General features: G+C 42.5%; 1 protein-coding gene across 2 annotated transcripts in view; it reads left to right on the plus strand.

Moving 5' to 3' along the window:
• CRTAC1 (cartilage acidic protein 1) overlaps positions 1–25,500 on the plus strand; it is a 149,823-nt gene that overhangs the window by 12,811 nt on the left and 111,512 nt on the right. For both annotated transcript variants that reach the window (XM_030334807.1, XM_030334808.1), the window contains exon 2: positions 5,376–5,575. In XM_030334807.1, the coding sequence (XP_030190667.1) occupies positions 5,376–5,575 (200 nt within the window). The remainder of the gene's footprint in view (positions 1–5,375; positions 5,576–25,500) is intronic.

The raw sequence follows: 25,500 nt of genomic DNA on the forward strand, positions 1-25,500 counted from the left end.
GTGCAGAAACTCAGGCCCCACCCCAGACCTACCAAATCAGAATCTGCATTTTACCAAGATCTTCAGGTGATCTGTAAGCACGTTACAGTTTGAGAAGCATTGCTTTCGGGAAAGAACAGTTTTTAAATAAGTGTTTGACAAGTTGCAAGCCATTTCTGCCGGTCACATTATCATTTGGACATATTCCTTCCTTTGTACATTTAACAAATAATAATTGAGCACCTACTAGTACCAGGCACTATGATGGTTTTTAAGAACACATTGGCATGCATCTCTGTCTTTTTTTTTTAAATATTTTTTTTTACACTTATTTATTTTTGAGACAGAGAGAGACAAAGCATGACCGGGGGAGAGTCAGAGAGAGGGAGACACAGAATCTGAAACAGGCTCCAGGCTCTGAGCTGTCAGCACAGAGCCCGACGCAGGGCTCGAACTCACGGACCGTGAGATCATGACCTGAGCCAAAGTCGGCCGCTTAACCAACTGAGCCACCCAGGCACCCCATGCATCTCTATCTTGCCTGCAAATTCCTGCCCATACCCCATTTTCTGTAAGCCTTTGATGGTAGCTATCTCTTTTCTCCTTGACCTGACCCCCTTCCAGTTCCAACCCTTCCCCTCTTCTCACTTTTTTGCAAAAACTGGAGTCAGAAGCCTTCTTTGTCACTCCATATTAAGTGTGGTAATTTAACTTCAAGCTGAAGACAGCTAGTACTTTGAGCGTATAAGGATAAACTGAGCCTGCAGCCCTGTGGATTGCATAACCCTCCCTTGATTTCAGCTCCTTAGATCTGGAGACAGAGGAGAAGGTTCTGGAACTAATCTCGTACCTTCACTGTAGTATATACCCTGGTTTCTGGCCTGGGAGCTGTGGGATAGTTGTTCCTCGCTATTGAATGTGCAGTTTGTAGACTGGAGCCATTGACGTCACCTGGGAACTTGTCAGAACTAGAGAATGTTGGACCCTACTACAGATCTACCTAGTCAGAATCTGCATTTTAACAAACCCCCAGATGATTCGTATGCACATTAAAGTTTGAGAAGTACTGAAGCACTCGTATAAAACAGCGTTTCTTAAATTTTGCAACATACTATGATCACATGGGAGCTTTTAAAACTCTGATGCCCCTGCTGCAGCCGGTGCGAGTTAAGTGGGAATCTCTTGGTATGAGACCAGACATCTATATTTTTTTATTGTGCTAATATATATTGAGAGAACATAAAGTTTGCCACTTTAGCCATTTTTAAGTGTACAGGTCAGTGACACTGAGTGCGTTCACATTGTTGTGCAACATCACTATCATCCGTCTCTAAATTTGTCATCTTCCCAAACTGAAACTCTGTATCCATTAAACACGAACTCCCCGTTTCTCCTCTCCCCACCAAGCCCTGGCGGCCAACATCCTATTTTCTGTGTCTGTGAACGTGACTACCCTGGGTACTGCATCTGAGTGGAATTATAGATTATGTATCCTTGTGACTGGCTTACTCCACTTAGCATAATGTCTTTGCAGTTTATCCATGTTGTAGCATGTGTCAGAATTCTCTTCCTTTCCAAAGGTTCTAGTATTCCATTCTATGTATAGACCACATTTTGTTTCCCCATTTGGACTCTTGGGCTGCTTCCATCTTTTGGCTATTGTGAATAATGCTGCTGTGAACATGGGTGTAGAAATATCTGTCTGAGTCCCCTCTTTTAGTTCTTTCCAGTGTAAACTCAGAAGTGGGATTGCCAGATCACATGGCAATTGTATTTGGGGCTTTTTTTGAGGCACTGCTACATAGCAGTTTTCCGCAGTAGCTGTACCGTTTTACATTCCCACCAGCAATACACAAAGGTCTTACTCCTCCACATCTTCACGAACGATTGCCATTTTCCATCTTTTTTGTTTTTTTGTTTTTGTTTTCTTTTTACTATAACCATCCTAAGGGTATGAGTGGTCTCTTCCTGTAGTTTTGATTTGCATTTCCTTAATGGTTACTGATGTTGAGTGTCTTTTCACATATTAATTGGCCATTTGTATATCTCTTCTTTGGAGCAGTGTCTATTCAAGTCCCTTACCCATTTTTAATTGGGTTGTTTTTTTGTTGTTGAGTTGTAGGAACTCTTTATATATTCTGGATATTAATCCCTTATCAGATGTATGATTTGCAAATATTTTCTCCTGTTTGGTGGGTCACTTTTTTGCTCTGTTGATAGTGTCCTTTGATGTGCTAAAGTTTTAAATTTTGAGGTAATCCATTTTATCTGTATTTTCTTTTGTTGTGTGTACTTTTGGTGTCATGTCCAAGAAATCATTGTTGGACAACAGTATTTTTTAGAAACTCCCCCAGTGATTCTAGTATACAGCTACAGCTAAGCAGTGTTTCTCAAAGTTTAACGTGCATTTGTGTCACCTAAAGTCTTATTAAAATGCATACTCTGGGGGTGCCAGGGTGGCTCAGTCAGTTAAGCATCTGACTTTGGCTCAGGTCATGACCTCATGGTTCATGAGTTTGAGCCCCACGTCCAGCTCTGTGCTGTCAGCTCAGAGCCTGGAGCCTACTTCAGATTCTGTGTCTCCCTCTCTCTTTGCCCTCCCCTGCTCACACTCTCTCTCTCTCTCTCTCAAAAATAAATTAACATTAAAAAATTTTTAATAAAAATTAAAAAATAATAAAATGCATATTCTGACTTATTAGGTCTGGCGTGGGGCCCAAGATCCTGCATGTTAACAAACTCCTGGCTGATGTTGATGCTGGTCTGGCGAGCAGTCTGTGTAGCCATGGTTTAGAGGAGCACTTGAGGGATTTCTTTCATGTGAGCCCTGAGAGTAGAAGGAGATATTTTCCAGACCTTTTCCTGGGTTTCTTCATGATAAAGTGCGTGTTCTCCCTGCACCATGGGGGAGGCTGTCCACTGCGGGGTGATTTCAGATTCCAATCAGATGGCTGATTCCTCTCTGGCCTTGGCCCCTGTGGGTGAACTACTGTAGAATCCTGCCAAAAGCTGTTTTGTTCAAAATATGTTCAATATGCTCAGAAAAGAAAATCACACAGGTTGGTCTGAAATTTTTGGAAGGAGCTAGGGAGAAAAACTACTGAAGGTCTGCTTCTAAAAAAAAAAAAAATCCTTTAATTCATCATAGAATTTTAGAGCTGGGAAGCACCTTTAGAGTCTATTCCAAACCTTCATTTTGGAGAAGAAAGCTGGGACCCAACAAGGCTGTGACTTGTTCAAGGTCACCAAGCAAAATAGAGGTCAACCCATAAGTGTATTACTTCTTTTTAGTCTTGCTTTAGGGTATTCATCTGGAAATGGTTAACACAGAGTAGCTACCTCTTTCATATGGCTCCTTTAATTAAAAGTTCACCTTTTCACAGAAAAGGTAAAAATCAACAGGCTGGATCAGGCTTCTTGCCCCTCGTGGCCTTCATTAGAAAATTTCTACCAGTTGCTTGTATTACCCTAATAGGGGTACCTGCCTCCCTGGTGGCAGTGACCCAAATTGCAGGAATGGTGCCCAGGAGGGACTACCTAGCTCCTAGAAGGTATACCCAATGCCACTTTCTCTTCTGTGTCCATTGAAAACCTTGTAATCTGATCACAGTACTCTTTCAATCCACTACCAATCAATTGGATCTGGCTCTCAGGTTGAAACTCATTTGCTGTCCCTATAATAGAGGTCATGCCTTGAAAAGACCAGTGACCTTCAGATCCACCTTACATTTCAGCATGTCTACACTGGTTATTAAATACTCTTTAGCTTCTCATTTTTACCACCAGCTGCTCATTAATCCAATTATAAGTTTCCTTCATCCAACCAAACTTCCTGCCGAGTGGCAGAACTCTCACAGTGATGCATTTGCCTTCAGTGATTAGACAGCCCAGTAGAAGATACTGTCTTGTTCAGACATCTCTGTAATTTAGACTTGACCTCACTCTGACAGTGCAACACCCAACATGTTCCCTGTGAACAGGCTCCAAGAGCCTCCTTCCCAGGAAGGCTCACTGAGATTAGTTTCTGCCCTGCACTTGGAGCCCTGCCCCCTGGGTCTCTCTCCGGCCTCACCAGCAAGGCATTAGAGAGGCTTCTGAATCATGTTTGACTGTGAAGGCAGTGCCTGGGCCCCTCATTTGAGTTTCTGGGTCCTGAACTGAGGCAGGCTCATTTGCTGGCAGGAGTGTCTGTCTCCTTATGGGAAGCCAGCCTCCCCATCTTCTTCATTAAGACCTCAGCCTCACTCAGCCGTGTTCTCAGCTGCCAGACGCACCAGCATGCCAGCAGGAAAAGTTCCATCAAGAAGGGGTCTGCTGCCTTCTGAAGGCAGGAAGGCCCCACTTTGCCTGCAAGACCGGACCTACAGCCTTCGTGGGACTTGTTCCAGGAGGGCCTTTAGAACACTCTGAGTTCTGATTCCAGGCCTCCAGGCAGAGTCTCAGGGTGGTGCCATCTGTAGCGCACACAAGAGGGGGTGGAGTCCTTCTACCTCCTTGGCCGTTCTCATCAGTCTCCTGGGTGCATGTCACCAGCTCCCATGGCCCCAGGCTGCTCGGCAACACCCTGAGTTATGTTAGAGATATAATAATGAATTATACAATGGATTATACATAATTAATTTATAATAAAACACGCACACAATGGTTTAATTTCTCCAAGTGAATGATGTACCACCCGCCAGATCCTGCTGGAATACATTCCCTAACTGACTGCTTCCTGATCTGGAGATGATGGCCAGCTGCCCTAGGGAGGGACCTTGGCCAGAGGAACCTGCCAAGTCTCAGACTCACTCCAGGCTACCTCTGGGGTATCTCCCATAGAAGGATAATCCTTCACTGCCTCTATTGTTGTTCTAGACCAGGGTACTCATGGGGGCTCGCTCCACACCTGGACTATTTGAAAGTGGTTATTTTGTACATTCCCCCAATCTTTCTTTCAGAGTATGGGAGATGCTTATATATTTATACTCGACCATTCATTCCTTCCTTCATTCACTCAACAAGTGTGTATTGAGTGCCTATTATGTGCCAGCCCCTGTCCTTGGCTCGATGCCAGCGAGTTAGCAAAGCACAAAGATTCTTGCCCTGGTGGAGCTTCCATTCTAGCAGAGGGAGACAGATGATAAATAGTAACCACAATGAATAAGTAAATTATGCAGTATGTTACACAGTGAAAGGTGCTAAGAAAAAGATAAAGCAGAGCAGGATAAGTATGATCAGGTGTGATGCAGGCAGGCTGCAGTTTTAAACATGGTAGTTAGGGCAGGTCTTAGGGGAAAGTGGCAGCCTAGGAATTGCCAAGCCCTCCGTGAACAGGGGGGAAAGGTACTTATGTGCCTACTCTGGGCTGTTTGGTTATCAGAACTTGCAGTAACATTCGTAACTTTTGGTTTCAGGTGTTCAGGATGTTATTGTTCCTGCTGCTGCTGCGGTTTCTGCCCCCCATTGAGGGGTCCCAGCGTGCTGAACCCATGTTCACTGCAGTCACCAGCTCGGTCCTGCCCCCTGACTATGACAGCAACCCCACCCAGCTCAACTATGGTGTGGCAGTCACCGATGTGGACCATGATGGAGATTTTGAGATCGTTGTGGCAGGGTAAGTGCCTCCTACCCTGAATTTGACAGGTGTATTAGTCAGCTTTTCCTGTGATAAGGCTGAGTAACAACCACCAAAAGCCAGTGGCTTGCAACAACACATATTCCCACCCATAGGTCTCAGCTGGGCTCAGCTGGGGCTCTAGTATGCCATGTCCTTGCCTTTTGCTATAGCGGGGAGAAGATGGAGCATGGATGGTTTTTCACAAAGAGAAGTTGAATACTCTGCTTCAAGGCATTCTCTTCATGTTTTTAAACTTCCTTAGTTATACAAGCATTACTTCCTTACCAGTGTAGACATCCCTACATAGGAGTGGCTTAAAGGTGACAATTATGATAGATTGGGATGCTCAAAGCTGCCTTTGCACAGTATCTTCCGTAAGACCAAGAAAACATTAATTGTCCACTTCAAAGAAGGGAGGAAGATGGGAATTCAGGGTAGCTAAACATCCTCTAAAGCGTGCCTTGGTGCCCACTGTTCCCTTCTCTTCTGAGAAGCAACATTGCGTAGAAAGACAAGCATGTGATTTAGAGTCCAAATAGCTTGAGTTCATGCCCTAGATCTACAGCTTTCTAGTTGCATGACCTTAAGTCAATCCCTTACTCACTGAGAGTCAGGTGTATCAGCTGGAGAAAGGGGAATAATCATAATGCTTTCTTGTCTTGAAGCCTCAATAGGGTATTGCATGTACCAGTGCATTGTCAATTCTGCCAGTTACCATGGATAGTTGTTATTTATGAATCTCTAATACATTCCAGGCACTGTGCTAAGCCTTTTTCAGAGGCATTGTTTTATTTAATCCTCCTGACAACACTATGAAGTACATATACAAGGAAAGGAAATTAGATGGTAAGCCACCTGCCCTAGTCAATGAAACAAGATGTGGATGGGTCAGGATTCGAACCCCTGGGCTTCCTAACTCTAAAGCTGCTGAACTACAGTTGTGCAAAGTTTTGTCATCACTTCAAAAATCAGCCGACCAGTGAAAACACGAGGGCATGTCAGCGTCATTCTGGGAGGCCCGAGCTTTTATGGCAGCACTGAAAAAAGTCACTGGCAGGTAACATTATTTGTAGCAGTTGCATGTAACAGTAGAAAGCACTGACCTTGGAATTAGAAGACCTGGTTTTAATTCTAACAATACCACTCAATAGTTGCGAACTTCATGTAAGTTACTTAGCTATGTGGTGCCTGCTTTCCTCATCTGTATAAGGTGCCTATTGAAGTCTACCCCCACCTACCACCCAGGGCAGTCGTGAGGATCAGGGGTGATGATGTGTAGAAAAGACACTTTGTAAAGCACACTTCTTCTTCCATTTATTCATTTCTTCTACCCTGTGAAGAGTAGAAGGTACCTGATTCTAGACCCTCCTAGAAGTCTGGATAAGTGCCCCATCCAGTGGAACTTTCTGTGATGACATAGATGTTCTGTGTTGGTGCTGTCCAATATGGTGTCCATTAGCCACATGGGACTGTTGAGCACTTGAAATGTGGCTACTGTGACTGAGGAACTGACTTTTTAATTTTATTTCATTTAAACTATATAGCCACATTTAAATTAGCACGGTTCTGGGTCTTAAGAAGGAAAAACTAAAGAGCAGAGTGTGCTAGAAAAAGGCAAATCAGAAGTGATTGTAGTGACCCTGTTGCCTGAGTGACCTGAGTAGGGTGGGGCCAAGCAGCTTGTCTGCATTCAGTGCTGTGACGGTCCAGTGTCTCTCTGAATCAGGGAGCAGCCCACCTCATCAAATCATTCCTCCCAGAGCCATGAGTCTCTGGTTAAATGACTTCGATGCATTTCTGAAATGTTCTAGTTGGCCCTGCCTCCTGTTAGGTGACACCAGCCTCCCCTGGTAGACCCTGGGAGTGACAGAAGATGGTGGGGCAACCATCCTTCCCTCCTGCTGGACCCTCCACAAGTTGCTGCTGTGGGCATGCCCTCCCTTCACCTTGGACGCTGGCTTCAAGTGCAGCTCTCCATCACACCCATCCTTTGACGTGCATGGGTTGTACTGCGTCTCCTGCACATGCAGCTTCATTCTTTCCAAGTGCTGGGCGCTCATTTCATCTTCCCTTTCAATGAAGTCCTTCTCTCTCTCTCAAGAAACCCCAGGAATTTGCTTCTGTGTCCTCTGTGGTGGGGAGGCTAGACCGTCGTTTGTAGTCAGCTTAGAGTAAAGCTTGTCTAGCTTGCTGCTTCCTGTGGGTCCTATATAGCACTTGGGAGTCATCCTCTGAAAACAAAGCCCACACCATCCCGACTGTTCACCCTGAATCAGCCAGAGATCAGGGAAAGACTGTTCTCTTTAATCCCAGGGGAGGGTTGAGCCAGGTGGGCCCTGTCTGAGAAAGCTTGGGCTGCTGAGTGTTCTTCTGAAAGATGATATTGCCCACCCCCAGCAAAGGAGAAGGCTTGCATGGAGGACAGGATGGCGAAATTGGGCAGCCTCCCAGCTCCAGGTCAGGCCTTTTTTGTGGCTGTTGTGAAGCATTGTGAATTCTCAGAGCATCAGAAAGACACATTCTAATTTAAGTACCAAATACATTCCAAAGACAAATATAACTTTTTATTATCTTCAGCGTAGGATGATTTGTCACTGTCTTCTTCTTTGGACTGGATAACCAAGGGGTGACTATGCAGACATATTTAAATCAGGACCTTGGGAGGTCATTTGGTCCACCCCTTGCCTTCCAATAAGGCCACACCTATAGTTCTTGGAGGCTCCATTTATTTAAAGCCTTCCAAGAGAACATGTGCAATCTTTTTGTAATCTAGCTCAATTATTTATGTCAAGAATCTGTTTGACAAATCTGAATCCCTCATATTAGAGTTTAATAAGCCATGTCTTTTAACTTTTGTTTTGCTCTTGCCTTTGAAGATATAAACCAAGTGGTCACCATCCTTTCAAATAAAAGACAGCTAGGATCACTGCTCTGACTTTCATTCTCTGTGGACATGCCACATTTCTGGCTTTGACTCTTATTCTATTTCATCTATTCTGTACCCATAATTAACTCTGTTTCCTTCTCTATTTGATTGTAGACTCTGTTTAAGAATCATGCTGCAAGAGTTGAAATTTCAAAAAATTAAATGTGGATGCCTTTACCTGGGGCACCTGCGGTCCAGTTCATGACAGGCCCCCTCTGTATTATCTTATAGACCTTTCCACTAGCTGGTCCCTGAAGGCATTTACGTTTGCGACCCCAGGGATAATGGCTAGCTCTTCAGTTTATAAGGCGCCCTGTACCTGAACTTGTCTTAGATTTGTTGACCTTGTAGTGTGTCTGACTCGAGCCCTGTTGCTTTGAGTATTTACTCTTTGAATAGGTTTGTTTTGTTTTGCTTTTTTGGTATCCTCGTTCTGGGTATTGATGGTATTGATTTTGAGCATGTTGCTGGTGAGTTTGTGTTGTGTTTCAGTTTCTTGAGTTAATTGTGATGGAAGGCGTGTGTGCGTGCATCTGACTCTGGGAGGAGCAGAAAATGACCGCCCTTTGTTCTGCGGGGATGGGGGAGGGAAGGGGCTGGCTCTGCTCCTCTGCCACAGCTGGGCGAGTGCCTCTGCATATGGAGGGCTTATCTGCTGACCGGCAGGTGCTGATTGCGGTCTCTACACACACAGTCTCCTCCCTGCGGGGTGAGGGGGGGATTTGATCACCCCCGGAGACATCCGCACACGCACAGACCATTGAGGGTCTTCAGGACTCATTCCCTGGGTAAGTAAAAAGCTCAGTAGCTTCCCCTTTCCTCAGCGGAACTAAATACCAAATCTACAGTCTCACATCGTCTAGAAAGGAATTCCTGTTGGTGTCAATCTTGCACAATTCCTTTAGAGCAGCTTTTGTTTCCTGGGATATCCCCAGAGGTCTGAGATAACCCCCCTACCCTTTCAGTTTCCAAGAGAAGTTTTGCTCAAATGGAAAGATCATAGTGGTTGTAAAGTTTAAATCACGATTTAGATCAGTTTTTCTACACAGAGCATTCATTTGATAAAACCTTAACACATTCTTCACACTTGGAAGGGTTTCATTTAAAGGGATGCTACATATCATAAAGCAGTGTTTCATTTTGTCCTTAATTTTGCAACTGTGTAAGAAAACTTTTTAATTTACTAAAGTTAATTGAATTATTTAAAAGGCAAACCCTATTCAATTACCAGATTAATCATAATCATATAGGAGATATTTTTGCCATTATAAATAATAAGAACAATGATAAAGAATGAGATATTTATCTATGATTTAACCAAAGCAATATTTATGCATTTTATTGTAAGTATATATAGATGGTGCAGCATATCTAGATATATATCATGTGTATGATAGATGGTAGATAGATAAGTAGATGTAGTATCCATATAAATATGTTTAGATATCATAGTCTGTGTGTATATATATACATGTACACTTTTAACAAAATAGGAAAAAGAGTTTTGAACTTTCTGTCCTAAGTGTTGCTTTGTAAAAACATTTTAATGGATTTGATCATCAGTTTTGACAACTTTAAAACATTAGGTTATTTCATTCAGTTCAGTTTATCTTTCTCTTTTAATTTAAAATATATCTTACAATTTGATAACATGTACCTGTGTTTTGTTACCCAAAAATTCACACAACATAGGTGAAAGTAAAAATTCATCTTTAGCAACCCCTGCTCCAAGCACATGCCAGTCCTCTCCCAGAATAACAGTTGTCTTCAGTTTGGTGTTTGTATTTCGAGAAATTTCTGTTACATATATGTTCATAAGTTACAATTATATCATTTTTGGAAGAGCCAAACAGATATGTATTGTTCCAAAACTTGCTTTTTTCACTGTACAGTATATTTATTGTTCATACATATAGATCTAGCTTATTTTTTTAAGTTGTTTAGTGTGGATATACCACATCTGTTTTCCTACCCCTCAAGTGGCATTTAAGCTGTCCCTAATCCGTGACCACTGCAAACAACACTGTACTGTACATCCTTAGCCACATGTGCAAATATTTCTCTGGGATAGATACCAAGAAGCAGAGATGCTATGTAGTTTTTGGATCTTAATCAATATTGCCAAACCATTTCCAATCTCAATCTTTTTCTACTTATTCATAGCCTAGAAATAAAAGGTAAATTTGGGGATTATTGAATTCAACAGCTATTCAAGCCCCTACTATGTATACAACCCACATAGGCTCCAGGGTCTGAACTTAATCAATTTAGATCTAATAGTTCCCAGAAGGAAAAATAGGCCTATTCTACATCTGGAAAAGGAGCTGCTGCTGTTAAAAACCGGATTGAGGAACTTCAATACTTTCTGATTCAAACTGCTAAGAGGACTTCCTCTAAAGCCTTGTCTGCAAAAATATATTTCTTAAATGGTTCACCCTTAACCTCAAGATTCATTGTCGCTGGTATCATGGGAGAATGATTGCGGGGTGCCGGCTCTTCTGCTCTGGTTAAGCATGGACTACCCCTGATTTTGAATACTAATAAGACATGAACTGGAGCAGGAACCAGGGCTTTTAAACCCATTTTTAAGACTTTTCTAAAAAGGTTACTCAGCAGTGCATGGCAGGTTTTCCAGAGATGGCTTTTTGCTGTATCTGAACTTGCTCTCCCCAGAAGCAGTGGGCAAAAATTCCACCCTATACACCAAGTCATACACTCTCCTGACAGCCTGAAGGTCTGAAGCCCCTTCGCAGTTACCCTGGCTATCCGCCCCCCTCCCCTGCAGAGGGAGGTGACAGAAGGTGTGGTAGGCAGAATAATAGCTTTCCAAAGATGTTGTGTCCTAATCCCCACAACCAATGAATATGTTACCTTACATGGCAAAAAGGACTGTGCAGATGTGACTAAGACCTTGAGATAGTGAGATTATCCTAGATTATCCAAGTGAGCCCAGTGTAATCACAGCGTCCTTTAAAGTGGAAAAAGGGAAGCAGAAGAGGAGGTCATAGTGTTGTGATGTGAGAAAGACTTAAACTTACCATTCCTGGCTTTGAGGATGGAGGGAGGGGGTCACAGGTCAAGGAATATGGGTAGGCTTTAGAAGCTAGAGAAGGTAAGGAGATAGATTTACCCCTAGAGCTTCTAGAAGGGAATGTAGTCCTACCAACATGTTGATCTCAACACAGACCAGTGATGTACTTCTAACATACAGAAGTGTAAGATAATCAATTTGCATTGTTTTATGCTGCTAAGTTTGTGGTGAGTTGTTACAGCAGCAATAGGAAACTAATACATCAGATGCTTGGTGTGATTTTTCGGAGAGGAGATGGCCATCACCTCAGAGAATTTTACTAGTATTATTTTAACAATTTCATAGCAATAAAATAAATACACCACCCTCAAGCATAGTATTTAAAAGAGTAAAAGAAGTTTACCACTAACGAAAGTATGATTTTTAATCAATGACAATCCCTTGTCTTAGGAACATGTGCAGTTTTAGGAAGAATCCCTAAAAAGCACACTTTGTTCCTTAGTGATCAATCACCTTAATTCACCAGGCAGTTCGCTGTTTGACAGCTGGTGCCTTGGATGGTTGGAGGTGGGGAGAGGGATTCAGAGCTTTCAAAGATCTCATTGCCCAGTGGTGGGACAACACACTCAAACTGGGTGAGGTCAGAGGTGACTTGCACCCCTAGAGAGATGCAAGCATTCCAGGTTCAAGGAGGTCAGCAAGAGGTCGGCCAGGGCAGAGAGCACTTCCAGGTGAGAATCACAAAGGCCTTGGAGGGGGCATATGGGTGGCATCTGGAAGGACAGGTAGCATGCCAGTCCATGTAACGAGGGGGCAATGTCCTCTCCAGGTCAAAGACAGCTTTAGGCTTACTTGGATTTTGTTGTTTGTTTGTTTTAAAAGTAATTTTTTTTAAAAAAAGCATTTTAACAAAAAACTGATTTTCACATAGTGAAGAATATTTATAAAAAGCCATTCCAAAATAGTAATATCATTAAGACCCTAAAATTGCCTCTGCTGAAAAAGGCAAAGCTACTTTTAGTAGTCTGAGTTTTTCATCCATTCAGAAAGTGGATGTATGCCCTGTCTCCAGTCACTTGAAGTCTCTCCTCTCCTGTCTTCTAAGTGGTAGGCTGGGTGGAAGGCCTTCCTCACCCCACTCCAGCCTCCAGATGTCACAGGCACAGGGCAGGCTGGAGGGGCAGCCGAGCCTCCCCACCCTTACACCCCTACAGCAGCAAGGGCGCTGCCCTCTCCCTCCTCCCCCTCCCCCAAACACATCTACACTTCTCTTTGCCATTTTCACTCCCAGCATCACTTCTGCTCTGGGGAGCCTGTCTGACCCCTGCCTCCCTCTCGCATTTTTCCTCACCCCTTCTCCCCATTGCAACTGACCTGGTGAGTCATGTTCTTTCAAGAATGCTATGGTTATAACTTGATCTTCCCTCTGAAGAAGTAGTTAGTTTTGAGGTGCCGATACCTAGGAAAACATTCAATGATGTGAAAAGCTAAAATAGTCCCTAGTTGGGATTTTTGCCACGCCCTCCCCTTGTTTACCCTCAGCTGTTTTGCAGAGGGAAGTTATGAAGGGGCAGGGCGAACAACCTGCGTCTTGTATTTTACTTACAGCATCTCATTTTAGTCATCACAGCAATCCACATGACATGTAGTATTTAACTGAGCCTCCGTCACACATTTTTTTTCACATTTTAGCATCACTAAAATTGGGATGTGACCTACAATTGGCAGCTTGCAGTAGATTGGAAGTTTTTTCTTTCCTAGAGATACATACAATAATGGTGAGTCTTATCACTGATGACACCTTAGATTTGATGAAAGCGCTGTAGATAGTATTGTCTCATTTTGCACATGAGGAAACTGAGGCCCAGAGATCTGCTGAAAGTTATAGAGATGGTGAAAGATGAACTATTATTCTACATCTGCCCACTAAATTAAATGTGTTAATTATGTTGTTCAAATCATAATCTTTATTAATATTTTTTGCTCATTAACAACTGAGAGGTTTGGTTTGGAATCTCCTACTGCAGTAGTCCATTTCTTTCCGTAACTCTGTGTTGCTTTATGTTGAGTCCATTTTATTAGGTGTAGTTTTAGAATTCTTTTTTTATTATTCAAATATAATTGACGCATAACATAAGTTTCAGGTTTACAACATAATGACTCAATATTTGTATGTATTGCAAAATGATGACCACAATAAATCTTAAAAATTCATATATTTTGCTGGTGAATGGAGACATTATTATGAAGTGACCCCATCTATTCCTAACTATGCTTTTGGCCTAATATTATTATTATGCCCTCTAACATTTTATATTAGCTATAATATTAATATAGTTATAATTATTACATATAATAATATATTATAATTAATATAGCTAATATTATAACTATTCCATCTTTCTTTTTGTTAGCGTTTTCCAGGAACATCTTTTTTCATCCTTTTACTTTGAACTTTCCAAAATCCTTATGTTTTAGGTGTGTTTCTTGTGTGCAGCATATATATAGCTTAAGTTTCTTTTTTAACTATTTAACCAAGTCTATCCTCTCAGTGATGAGTTCAGTCCATTCCATTTAATGGGAACATTAATATGTTTAAACTTGTTTCTCTCATTTGTTCAATTTTCATGTGTGCAATGCTTCTTTTCCTTTCTTGCTTTTTAAAAGATTGATTGAGGAGCTTTGGGTGGGGAGAGGAGAGAGGGGGATACTTGTTTTCTAAATCCTGTTTTTTGCCTCTAATTGATTTGGGATTTATACCCTCTTCAGTGGCTTCTTTTGAAATTTTATGATGTATATTTAACTTAACAAACTCTAAAATGATCTTAACTCCCTTCCATAACATTACAAGGACTTTATTCCTCTTTAACTCTTAAGCACCCCTTCCTGCCAAGCTTGCCCTTGGCAAACCCTACCACTTATGATTATTATTGTTGTTATTGTGATTGTCTAAAGGCAGTGTTCTTAAGTGGGAATACTAGCTCTCTTCAAGAGTCCTGGGTTAATGTAGGATTCTAAGGTTCACCATCCTCACTATGCTGCCAGCTCAAGAGTTAGTAATACTCTTCACAGTGCTCTGAGCCCCTTATTCCCATTTGTTTAGGTCCTTGCTGCCAGATATACTTTTGACTCCCTTTTTCTGTGGAGTAGTGGTTCTTAGAGATTTCCCTTAACTTTGTGAGCCCAGTAATACATTAAAAATATGTTGTATCTGGAACCTACTTGTTTTGTAGTGATAGGGTCCTTCAGCAGTCTATCATATGGATGGAAACAGAAGTCTGGAGTTGTCGATGGTTTAGGATCTCCAAAGCTTCTTTTTCTATTACTAAGAGGACTTGGGAGGGTATGCACAGCTAAAGGAAATAGTATTTAAGAGGTTCTCCCCTTACCTGTTCAGAGATGCTTAAACTCACTTCTTGCAAAATAGAAAGAGCTCTACAGCATGGGAGATTTGGGTGTGAGATGGAGAGGGGTAAGGATGTGTGTGGGGGGAGAGAAGCACATTCAGTAAGCCACAGGCACTCAGGAAGTCAGGCCAGACCCTTGGATTGTGCCTCTCTGAAGGAGCAGGAAGAGTCAAGATCAAAGTCATCTCCAGCATAGATGATACCATCAAAGTCACCAGTGTTTAGCTATGCCAACCAAGGAAATGTGTGACTATACATCAAAAAGGACCTCCTTCCCCCTCAGCAGCCATCTTTCCGTATTGTTTATAGAGTAGAGTTACAGCCATATGAACTCATGGACAGCTACCCAGTGTGTTTTGATATGCCCTAGTGCTGTAGACGCTCTGTATGCTGGCCATGAATGGGCAGTGGGAAGATAAACAGGCTAATGAGGATTCTCCCTGGTTGGGAGCTATCCTGGAGAGCAGCATCGCATTGGTCATGTAGAATAGGGTAGCAAAATCTTCTCTTTGGATTTCCACACCACCTTTGTTCCTTCTTTTGGGATAAACATTCCCTCTCCTCTGGAGAAATATTCTAATCACAGGATCCTGTGGGGCTGCCAGTCAATAGTCTGGGGTTCCCTGTGACCTAAGTCTGTCCAAGCAGTCTTAGATTGGACTGAGATTTTCCATCCTGAATCAAAGAAGGAAAGCTCTAACTTGCTCTTGGATCATGAGTTGTAAGTATATATCAGCAAACTACTATAAATTATCCACGTCCCCCACCCCATGGAGGAACCTGAGAGAATAAAGATGAAACCCAGAGAGAAAAAGAGGAGAGAATCCTGGGGCATTAAGGCCCTGATTCCTGTCCCTGAGACTCCCAGACCTATGGGACTCCTGCACCTCTACTTCAGTTCTGGAAGCACCTTTTTACCTCCAATAAATTTTCCTCTAGAGTCTTTTTTCTAGAGGTGCCAAAACTAAGACTTATAAATCTAGACAAAGCAGCCCTTTTGCAGGCTAGAGCAAGCACCCTGTCTGATGCTGTGTTGCAAACCAGACCATAACCGTCCCTAGTCCCAAAATAGACCCTATGGCTATCTAGTCAAAGAGAAGATCCTCAAGAATACATAAGAACAGTTGATGATCTGTGATCAGTGTTAACTTATGTTTCTGAAGGAGTTTTTGCCAGGTGGTAGGATTGAGAGGGTATCTCAAACCAAAGAAATATCAGAATGTTTTTTAACTAAGCAGTAAACGTTCTATATACACACTTGTATCAAGGATTCTTTTTAAAATTTCCCTTCTCACATCAAATTGCTAACCACTAAGGGCAGGAACTTTCTCTTTTCCATCTGTGCACCAATAGTGCCTAACATGTAGTCAGTGTTCAGTGAATGAATGACATGAAATAAGCAGGGGTCTTATGGATGGATGGAGGGTCTTGGGTAACAGAGTTAATGAAAATAATAAACATTAGGTATACTCAGAAGTGATTGATTCAAGGACCTTAGTCTTGAGAGCAACATCAGTAAATTCAATAAAAATATCCTACGTGCCTACCTTACATGTGCATAGCTGGGTGCTCAGTTCTTTGGCAGATACAAGAATATAGTCCCTTCCTTCAAGCCATCTTTCTTGTAAGAAAGATAAGGCACATATGGAAATAACAGAGCAGAATGTCATATAAGCTATAGAAAAGAAACTCACTCCATGGCTGGCACATTTATCAGGTGTATCTTCCCAGTGAATACTCCAGTTTTTCCTGTTTCCTATCAACACTGAATTTCATCTGAGGTTGTAGTAATAAGGCTCTTTCTCCCCTGTATGGAATTCCACTACGGTGTCACAGGTTTGATCTTCTGTTACTCATTATAGCCAAGGTCCCTGTGTTCATTTCCCTTTCATTAAACCACAATAATTGTTTGTTGACAGAGTAGTCCCAAGAAACTGACAGCATCATTGAGCCTCCAGTCCTGGTTCTTCCTGGTTCCTGTCTAACAGCTCAAAGTCAGTGAAATTCTCTAGAATGCACCACTAACCAGTCATACAAATTCCAACCTTGTTTTTCTTTTAAACATTTACTTTTTCATCAGTAATCTGTTGTCTGTATTCTTCCCTCCAAGCCACATAAAGCAAAGTGTGGAAGAAGAAGGAGGCAGCCATTTCCTCCCAATTCCCTACAAACAAAATGGGCCATAATTGTAGTTCTTCCAGTACTTTTTCAAGTTGCTTCCTTATCCTGGGAAGCTCTGGCTACACCAGGCTATAGCCAAAGCTGCACTCTCCCACTTCCCATCAGCCTTTGTTCCATCTGGGCTGGCCTGGGAAGGCCTTGGTGAAGCCATTTCAGCACCTGGTTCCTGGACAGCACCAGAGCCCTGGAGCAAGTCCACAGGCTGAACTATGTCATTCCCCCCCTGCATCCCTACATGCAAACCCTTTTGTTTCCCCAAATTAGGAAGACGTTGAAAAGTATGGCAAGTCTCATTATAAAAGTTTCCTTTCCATACAACTCATTAATTTCAATTTTGAGTGGCCTTCAGAAAGCAAGAGCTAGTGAGATAACAGATATCTTAGAGTTTCCAAGGGCATATCTAAAATCTAAGTTTCAAATGTATCTAACATTTGAAAAATGTTGGAAAATATTCAATTAAAACTGAAAATTGAAAATATTCAATTTAAAAACTAAGAAGTAAAAAGTAGATGAGTTCATTTTTGGTTCACAGAGCTAGAAAGCTAAAAAAAAACTTTCAGGGGACACTGGTAACTTTCTGATGCCTATCGGATAATAACACATCCTAGGCTGTGGTGAAGACAAATGATATAAGGCGTATAAATTGCTTAGCACAGCACCTGTCACATACTAAATGCTCAGTTGTTGGTGTGTTAGGGGTGATTATGTTTATTTAATGCCTAACATAACAGTAGCAGTTTACCTGGACCAACCCTCATCTGTGTGTGTCTCTGTCTATGCCTTTTTTGCATCAATGGGATAACACAGCACTGTGGAATATTTTTTGCATTTTAATTAGAAATATATATCCTGTGTTGTTAATTTTAACACAGACATCTCAACATTTTTATATTGTGCTGTCTGCAGACATGCAAACCTGAAATAAGTTGTCTTGTATTTAACTTCATTTCCTATAAATCAATGTCCCACCCAGGAAAAAGTTTATGTACCCCTATTCCATTATCCAGCTCTTATTCACTCATTCTACAGTTTTTAAAAGTAAGCTTCTATGTGCCAGGCACCTTGCTGAGCCCTGGAAGTTAGTAGTGAATGGGAGTAACTCCCGCCTTCACTGAGCTCAGGGAGAATCAATATGCCTGATGAATTAAAGAAATTCTTACTTTGGGAAAGCATTTCAGCTCCCTCCAACCAAATCTTTTATCAGAACTCATAATTTGTAACCAGAATCATTTCTCATTCCCACTGTCCATTCTTACTAAAAGATGCTAATAAGAAGTAGAATGATAAAACAAATGGGGATAGAAAAGAGAAGGACATGACTGGGGCAATCCATGAATTAGTCAGCCCCTGAATAATCAAGAGATGATATATAAAATGTAAGTTCATGCCTTCTTAAATAATTAAACATATTAAAGGAGAGACAAAAAGACCACATTTCAGAAGAAATTAGTAGCCTTAAGGCAGAGGGTGAGCGAAAAAAAGAGCTCTATAGTAGCATTTATAAGCCTTTTCTATATTGTAATAAACCAAGCAGGTAGCAGTAAGAGGGATGGTTATATGGATTCTCACATATTTGAAGGTAACAGATGCCAACCTAGAGGTCACAGAGTTATTACAAGGCATCTGAGAATCCATCTGTGCATGGGCATTTTATCAATAGACACTAAAGCACAGCTACTGTCATGTGGAGATTTTTTTTAACATTAAAAAGGTATCTTCATATTTGAAAAGAGTTGAAAACCAATATGTGCTCATGTGCTGTCAAAAAAAAATGGGGTTAAAGGAGCCAGAGAAGGGTCACTGAAAGGAGGAGAGTGAGAGACTTCAGGGAAGAGATGGAGAAAGGGTGTGAGAACACAGAAGTGAGAGACAAAGAAAGAGGAGAGAGAAAACGTGCACAAGGCATAGAAGGGAAACGGTGGAGTCATGCAAACCTGCACTATAAACTCCAGCATCTTCTCTTTCTCGCTGTGGGGCCTTAGAACAAGTTACCTAACTTCTGTGAGTTTTGGTTTCCTCATCTGTGAAGTGGAGATGATAATAACTAATCATTTATTTCGTCATAGCAGTCTAGCAGTGGTTAAACAGAATAATGATGCAAAATGCTCGGTCCGGTGTCTGACACATGGAAAGTACTCAATTCTCAGCTACCACCACCATCACCATCATTTCTTACTGGACATTCACCCATGAGATCTCTCAAGGCATACCTGTCAGCAAACACCTGAGTGCTACTTTCTGGTCAACTCTCATCTTTAACCAACTGGATCAGTCAGAACTTTTTTGATTGTACAATAGAAACTAACCCTTGCTAACTTATCTTCCTCCCCACCAAAGAAAAGAAGATCTAGTGGAAGCATATTGGGGTAACTCACATAAGTCAAAGAAAATCTGATTGACCAAGCTTCGAGAAAGCAGGCATAGGGGCAGCAGGGGGACATCAGGACTGACAGGATCCAGAGCCCAAACACAGCTAGAATCATTCTCTCTGACTTTGTGCCTCTCATCCCTGCATCTGTACCTTGGCCTGTCAGCCTAATTATTTCAGAGCATCTTTCTCCCAGACTCTGGCACTTCAACTACCAGCAACTTCTGGGCATATAGCTTCCTAACCTGACCACTAGAAAGAAAACTCCAATTACAAGGAAGGAATTCTGGGTGGCCATGTACTCCTCCCTGTGGCTCAGGAAATCATCTGGTTGGGAATGGAGAAAGGGTTGATCCTCCAGATATAAGGGGGTCTGTTCCTAGATCCAGGAGAGGAGAGTGCTGAGCAAACAACCTTGATACAGCCACTCATTCAGTAGACATTCATTGAACACCTACTGTGTGCCCACGCCTGTCATCAACACTACAAACACAAAGGCAGCCAAGAGATTTATAGTTCTTGCTCTTATGGAACTGACATTCTAATGAGGCAGGTAACAATAAACAAAGAAATGGGAAATTTTGATTTCTGTCGAGAAATAAGGTACGTGCACACATGCACTCATGCCTCTTGGGAAAATCTTGCACAGCCTTGTGGGGGCACACCTTCATTACCACCCCCAAAGGTCTCAGGCACAGACCCCTTCCGTTTTTCAGGCTGCCCTAGAATACTTCAGTTAAACCACCCACTTCAGCACCCGTTTATCTTCCCTTCTAACCCGCAATTTTAGTCCTTTTGAAACCTATTGAGATCCAGTGATGCAAAAAAGACACCAGCTAGAATTCCAAGAAAATTTACATGCTCAGAATTATGAACTAAAGGTAGAGAAGTCTGGATAAATGTTCCAGGTGAATTCCAGTCAAGGGAAAAGAACAAAAGAGAAGAGAGATGAGTAATATTGGTGTGATGGAATTCTCGGCCTGTGTTATCTGTGAGAACGTGGCTTAGGAAGGAGTTAACCAGGGTCGATCATGGGGGCAGAGGGTCTACAGGGACCCAACCTCACCCTCACAAAGATTCATGCTTTTGTTGGGTGCATTGCATGTGTGTTTGTGTGTAGATGTGTTCCAAATATTTTGTTCTAATGTGAGTATTTTTCAACTATGTGAATGATTTTGTCAACCCTATTTTAAGTATTTCTTTATTTTTTAATATGCTAATGATCTCTAAAATAGAAGTGATCCAGTCTTCTCAAATTTGGGGAGGATCTGGCATTAGCATTTCATGTGCACCTACTATCTACCAAACACTGTTTGCCCTTCACACGTATTCTCATTTATGGAGATGCTATGATTTCCTATTTATGAAGGAGGAAGGTGAGGCCCACAGGGCTGATCTCTTGCTAAAGGTTGGGCAACTGTTAAGAAGCAGAGCTGGGAGGCAGATCATGCCCCATTTGGCTCCAAGGCCCAGATTCTTTCCTTCCTACCACTGGTTCCTGAGCCAGGCCAGTCTGGAATGAAGTTGTTTTCACTTCAACACAAACTTAACTAAATAAGGATGATGTAATTTTTTTCATAAAGCTAAAAATATTCCATCTAAAGGACTAACATTTTTCATTCTAAGATTTTGTCCTTTTGCTTGCTTTTGGTATTGGAAAATACTTTTATGGTATCATATCATAGGTGGTAGTTGTTGGGTTTGTTGTTTGTTTTTGTTTTTTGGGGCTTTTTTTTTTTTTTTGTCCTTAGCTGGCAAAAATAAAACATTGGCCGTCCTGTGAGTGCTGCAAAGTTTGCTTTTTGCAATTGTCCCGTGCCATGAAATCTCAGAGTCTGGAAAGCACTGCTCTTTCTGGGATGTTGGCATCACAAAAAGGCAGAGCTGCCCTTCATTGATGCCTGCTATATGCGGGCACTGGCCGGGGTGGTCTTTGTACATCATCTCTGATGAAACCCCTAACAGGGGTCTTGCCCTGGTTTTACAGAGTAGGAAACTGAGGCTTAGAGGGACAAGGATCCCTGCCCAGGCTCTCAGGCTCCATCACTACACTTTCTGTCTCCTGTGTGGTGGCAGGTGGCTCAGTCTCCCCATGCTCTGTGCATGTCACCCCAAGCAACCCTCCCCCCACTCCTGAGCCTTATATGAATGAGACACCCGTGCTCCTAGCTGATGTGACAGCCTCTTCTTGCCTTCGTGGTCGCTCTCTCCCAGAGCCCACCCCTTCCCTACTTGCTGAAGCTTTGATAGCTTTCAGAGCCTCCACAAACAGCATTTCAGAGCGCTGAGGGCAACTTTTGCGGCTCTCTTCGGGTGTTCTGCCTTGGAAGAACTTCCTGGAGAGACTCAACAGGAAGGTAGTGAGCTGTGTGCTTCTGCCCCTTGCTGGCCAAGGACAGTAAGGTCACATGAGTTCCCTAGAGCCTCAGGGCCTGTTCATGATGGTCTCAGTACATACGCATCGCCTTCCTTCTGTGCGCAGAGTTTGGGGGGTGGTTTTTTCCCCTGCCCAGGCTGGGGCTGGTTTTCTTGGGAGCATGCACATTCAGTCTGCACAGGAAACCTAGACACTTTGCAGTGGCAGATGCACCTTTGGGTAGACCAAAGCCTGTCCTCGTTAATGCCCAGCTCGTCCAAAGTCACAGCCTCATTGTGTGGCCTCATATGACTGCCCCATGTGGCTATGGCAGCCATACACGCAGACAAGAAGCACACCTGCTCTCATCATTAGGAAGAGGAGAACAGAACTTGTCCCCTGGACTCATCAGTGCTCTGAAGAAGGAGGATCTCTCTTCTGGAGAATATGGACCAGATGGTAGACCTACATGTTTTTTAGGTGACAGTAGATAAGGGGCCAAACTTCCATAAGCGTATGTAACTGGAGATGGCTAATTAAGCCAATGTAATTTACAAAGTGACAAAAATGTTGACAAATAGAGCAAAACTTAATATTATACCTAACATGCAGAATTAGTAATAATAATTGCAGGACTTACTGTGGTTCATGTTTGTCATTCTGGGGCGCCTAGTATTTACTCCCTTTTCCTAAAACTATTCTTCCTTCCTCGTGGGAAATTGCTTTTCTTCTTTTGTGGGCAGTTTTGGAGAAACAGTAATCAAGGAATACTGCCCTCACTCTACAGAAGCCAAAAAGATCCCTGGAGCTTCTTCCATCAGATGCCAAGGGGTAGAGCCAAGAGGTGGGCACAAGCCCTAAGCATATCCAATTGGAATCTCCCCTGACACTGTCACTTTGGGGCAGAACAATGCAATGATGGAAGAAACGTTTGGAATTTAGTCATTTTCACTATTGCCCCTGAGCTAGGCTGTCGGAGGGTTCCAGCTCCTTCTGAAGCTGTCTGTTCTGAGCCTGGCCCTTCGGACTGCCCTTTGAACCAGCAACTCCCCATAGACTGCCAGTCAATTACCTTCTCACATAAGTTAGGCAGAGTCATTTCTATTATTTATCACCAAAGAACCCCACTGAGCATCACGCATCCAAATTAGTGCTGTCCTCTTCTCGGTGGCCTGCTGGAAGGTCACACACCTGGTCCAGTGGTGCTGCCATCGCTCAAACAGTGCTGGGCCTCCACAGTCGAAATGGCCTTGGAGGGCTGTTTCCATGCCACAAAAGAACATGTGACTTCATAACTATGCCTCAATTTGGACCCAAAACAGCATTGCCAGCTCAATCAGCTGATTATTCACCGGAGTTGGCTACAAATGCCAAAAAGCCCTTTGACTGTTTCCAAAAATAAAATCCAGCCTGACAGGATGACGATCTGCCACCATTGTGCTTATTCCAAATAATGTGGCATCAGTTTGAAGAAAATTCTCCAGGGAGTCCCCAAAGTATCGAAAACAATGGCAGAAGCCTTGGGATACATATCTGGCATATCTGGATGACCGCTCAGAAGGGAGAGGATATTCATTTGGTTGGATATATTCTGGTACCTTTATTAAATAGCCTGTCTCATTATCTAAGAGTCACACTCCATGGTGGAGTCATGTTTCTAAGCCTAAAAATTAGACTTCGTTTTAAAGACCCTTTGGAAAATCTGAGATATCTTTCTGAGCCTGAGAACATTCCCCGAAAAATCCACCACACACCCCCACACACAGCCAGGTAAGGATTTTCCCCTTCACACTGGAAGCAGATGAGGTGTAACAGGCAGCAGCTACTGTCTGTTGTTCTTAAGCACAACGTGTGTCCTTTGCCTAAGGATGGGCTGCGAATCTGAAACAACAGAACACAGAATCCATCGGCAAATCCTGCTTTAGCCTCTTATGTAGGCATCATGCTTCCTTCCTTTTTAAGTTTCTCTTAGACTAGGGAAAGTCTTGCCCTTTAGTTTCCCAAAACAATAATGAGGGGAACACTGTGGGCCCCACATTGAAACATTAGGGTGGGGAGAACACCCCGCCCCCCACCCCCACCCCACCTTGATGTGGTTACCTGCCACATCACCTGTGGACTGTGAGCTGGGTCCCCACTCAGTCAAATGAGGAATGGATAGATCCGCCATCATCCACCTCCATGCCATTGCCAGGGCCAGGGTCCTGGACCATCCCGACAACTGGAGAATCCCACTTTCAGGCAAGAGTCAAGAGAAATGTGGTCATTTTTGGTGTTTCTTTTGATAGGGAATAAAAGGAAGAGTGAAGCTTTCAGAATTGACTTCTGTCTCTTGGTATCTTACAATTTCCATCTCTTTGTGATCAAAAGATCACAGCACAACAAGGGGGGAGAGAGAAGAATCTCTACTTTTGGCAGGCTTCAAGACAGTCTTGGATTATTTATTTGTTCTGTAACTCATTTCTGTCAAACATTCTTTTTCTGTCTCTTGTCATAAAAAATTGAAATGCTAGTTTCTCAGTGGATGTCTTGGCTTTAACTATCTGTCTGACCTTGGACAAATTATTTAACCTCTCTGAACCTGTTTTCTTGAGTGTGAGCACAGTGCCTGATACAACATAGGTGCTCAATAAGTATTTGTGGGTGAGTGAGATGAATTCAGAGATCCTTTCAGCTCTAACACTGCGTGACTCTCCTAGTAATTGGGCTCCCTCCACATGGTGGACATCACTATTGCCCCTTGGCATGCTTCACATTCATTTGGTATTTATTCTCCAAAGTATTGTTCTGCCAGTCTCCGAGTATGCTCAGTACCACACTAAGCATATAAGGTTCATGTCAGGAGTCTAGAATTGAAGGTTCACATGGTTTTCCAGCAGAATTGTTCTTGGTCACCATTGCTCAATGCTTTTGGCTTTTGCTTGTCAAAAGTTGTTTGCTCATTTACTCAGTGTACTTGAAAACCTTTTCACAGCAACAATTCTCCCACTTCCTGCAACCCTTAGTTGTCTATGGCATGCCATCCATAACAGATGGGCGAGACCATACACTTTGTTCAAATGTTGAGTCACTGTTTGCATTCCTATTTCTCGGTTGGCCAGCACCTGAATTTGCACGGTGAAGGTGCTTCTAGGGTTAATATTGCTCTTTTGTGAAGTTGATTTACAAAGTGTGTCCCCTGGAGGCTCACCCCTAATCTGAATTGTCAACTGGGGACTGCTAGAGATTGATGATGGGGGATTATGATTGTCTACATGTTGTACCTTCATCCAATTTTCTGATGTGTTTTGGTAATGATGTTGACAGTTGTGTGAAGATCTGTTCCTGAAATTAAAGCAGCAGCAGCAGCATTTTTGAGCTTGATGATTAGATTTGATTAGATCAGAGTGGGTTTTACTTCTCCCTCAGAGTCAGCAGAGATTTACTGTCCACTGACTGATTTAACTTCATGCTAGAAGATGGTTAGTGACATAACTTACCATCAGAAAAAGAAATGTCAAGGAGCATTGGAACGAAAACCCAACCTTGTTTGACTTTAGTGATGACCTTGAAGGGGCTGAAAATGTACACATTATCAAAGGTTTCTGCCGTAGAGCATCCTAGAGAAAATAAATGTTGACATGTTTGGGTGGACATTTGTAATGATGAGTATC

The sequence above is a fragment of the Lynx canadensis genome, chromosome D2 (assembly GCF_007474595.2).
Source record: "Lynx canadensis isolate LIC74 chromosome D2, mLynCan4.pri.v2, whole genome shotgun sequence".
NCBI classification, from domain to species: Eukaryota; Metazoa; Chordata; class Mammalia; order Carnivora; family Felidae; genus Lynx; species Lynx canadensis.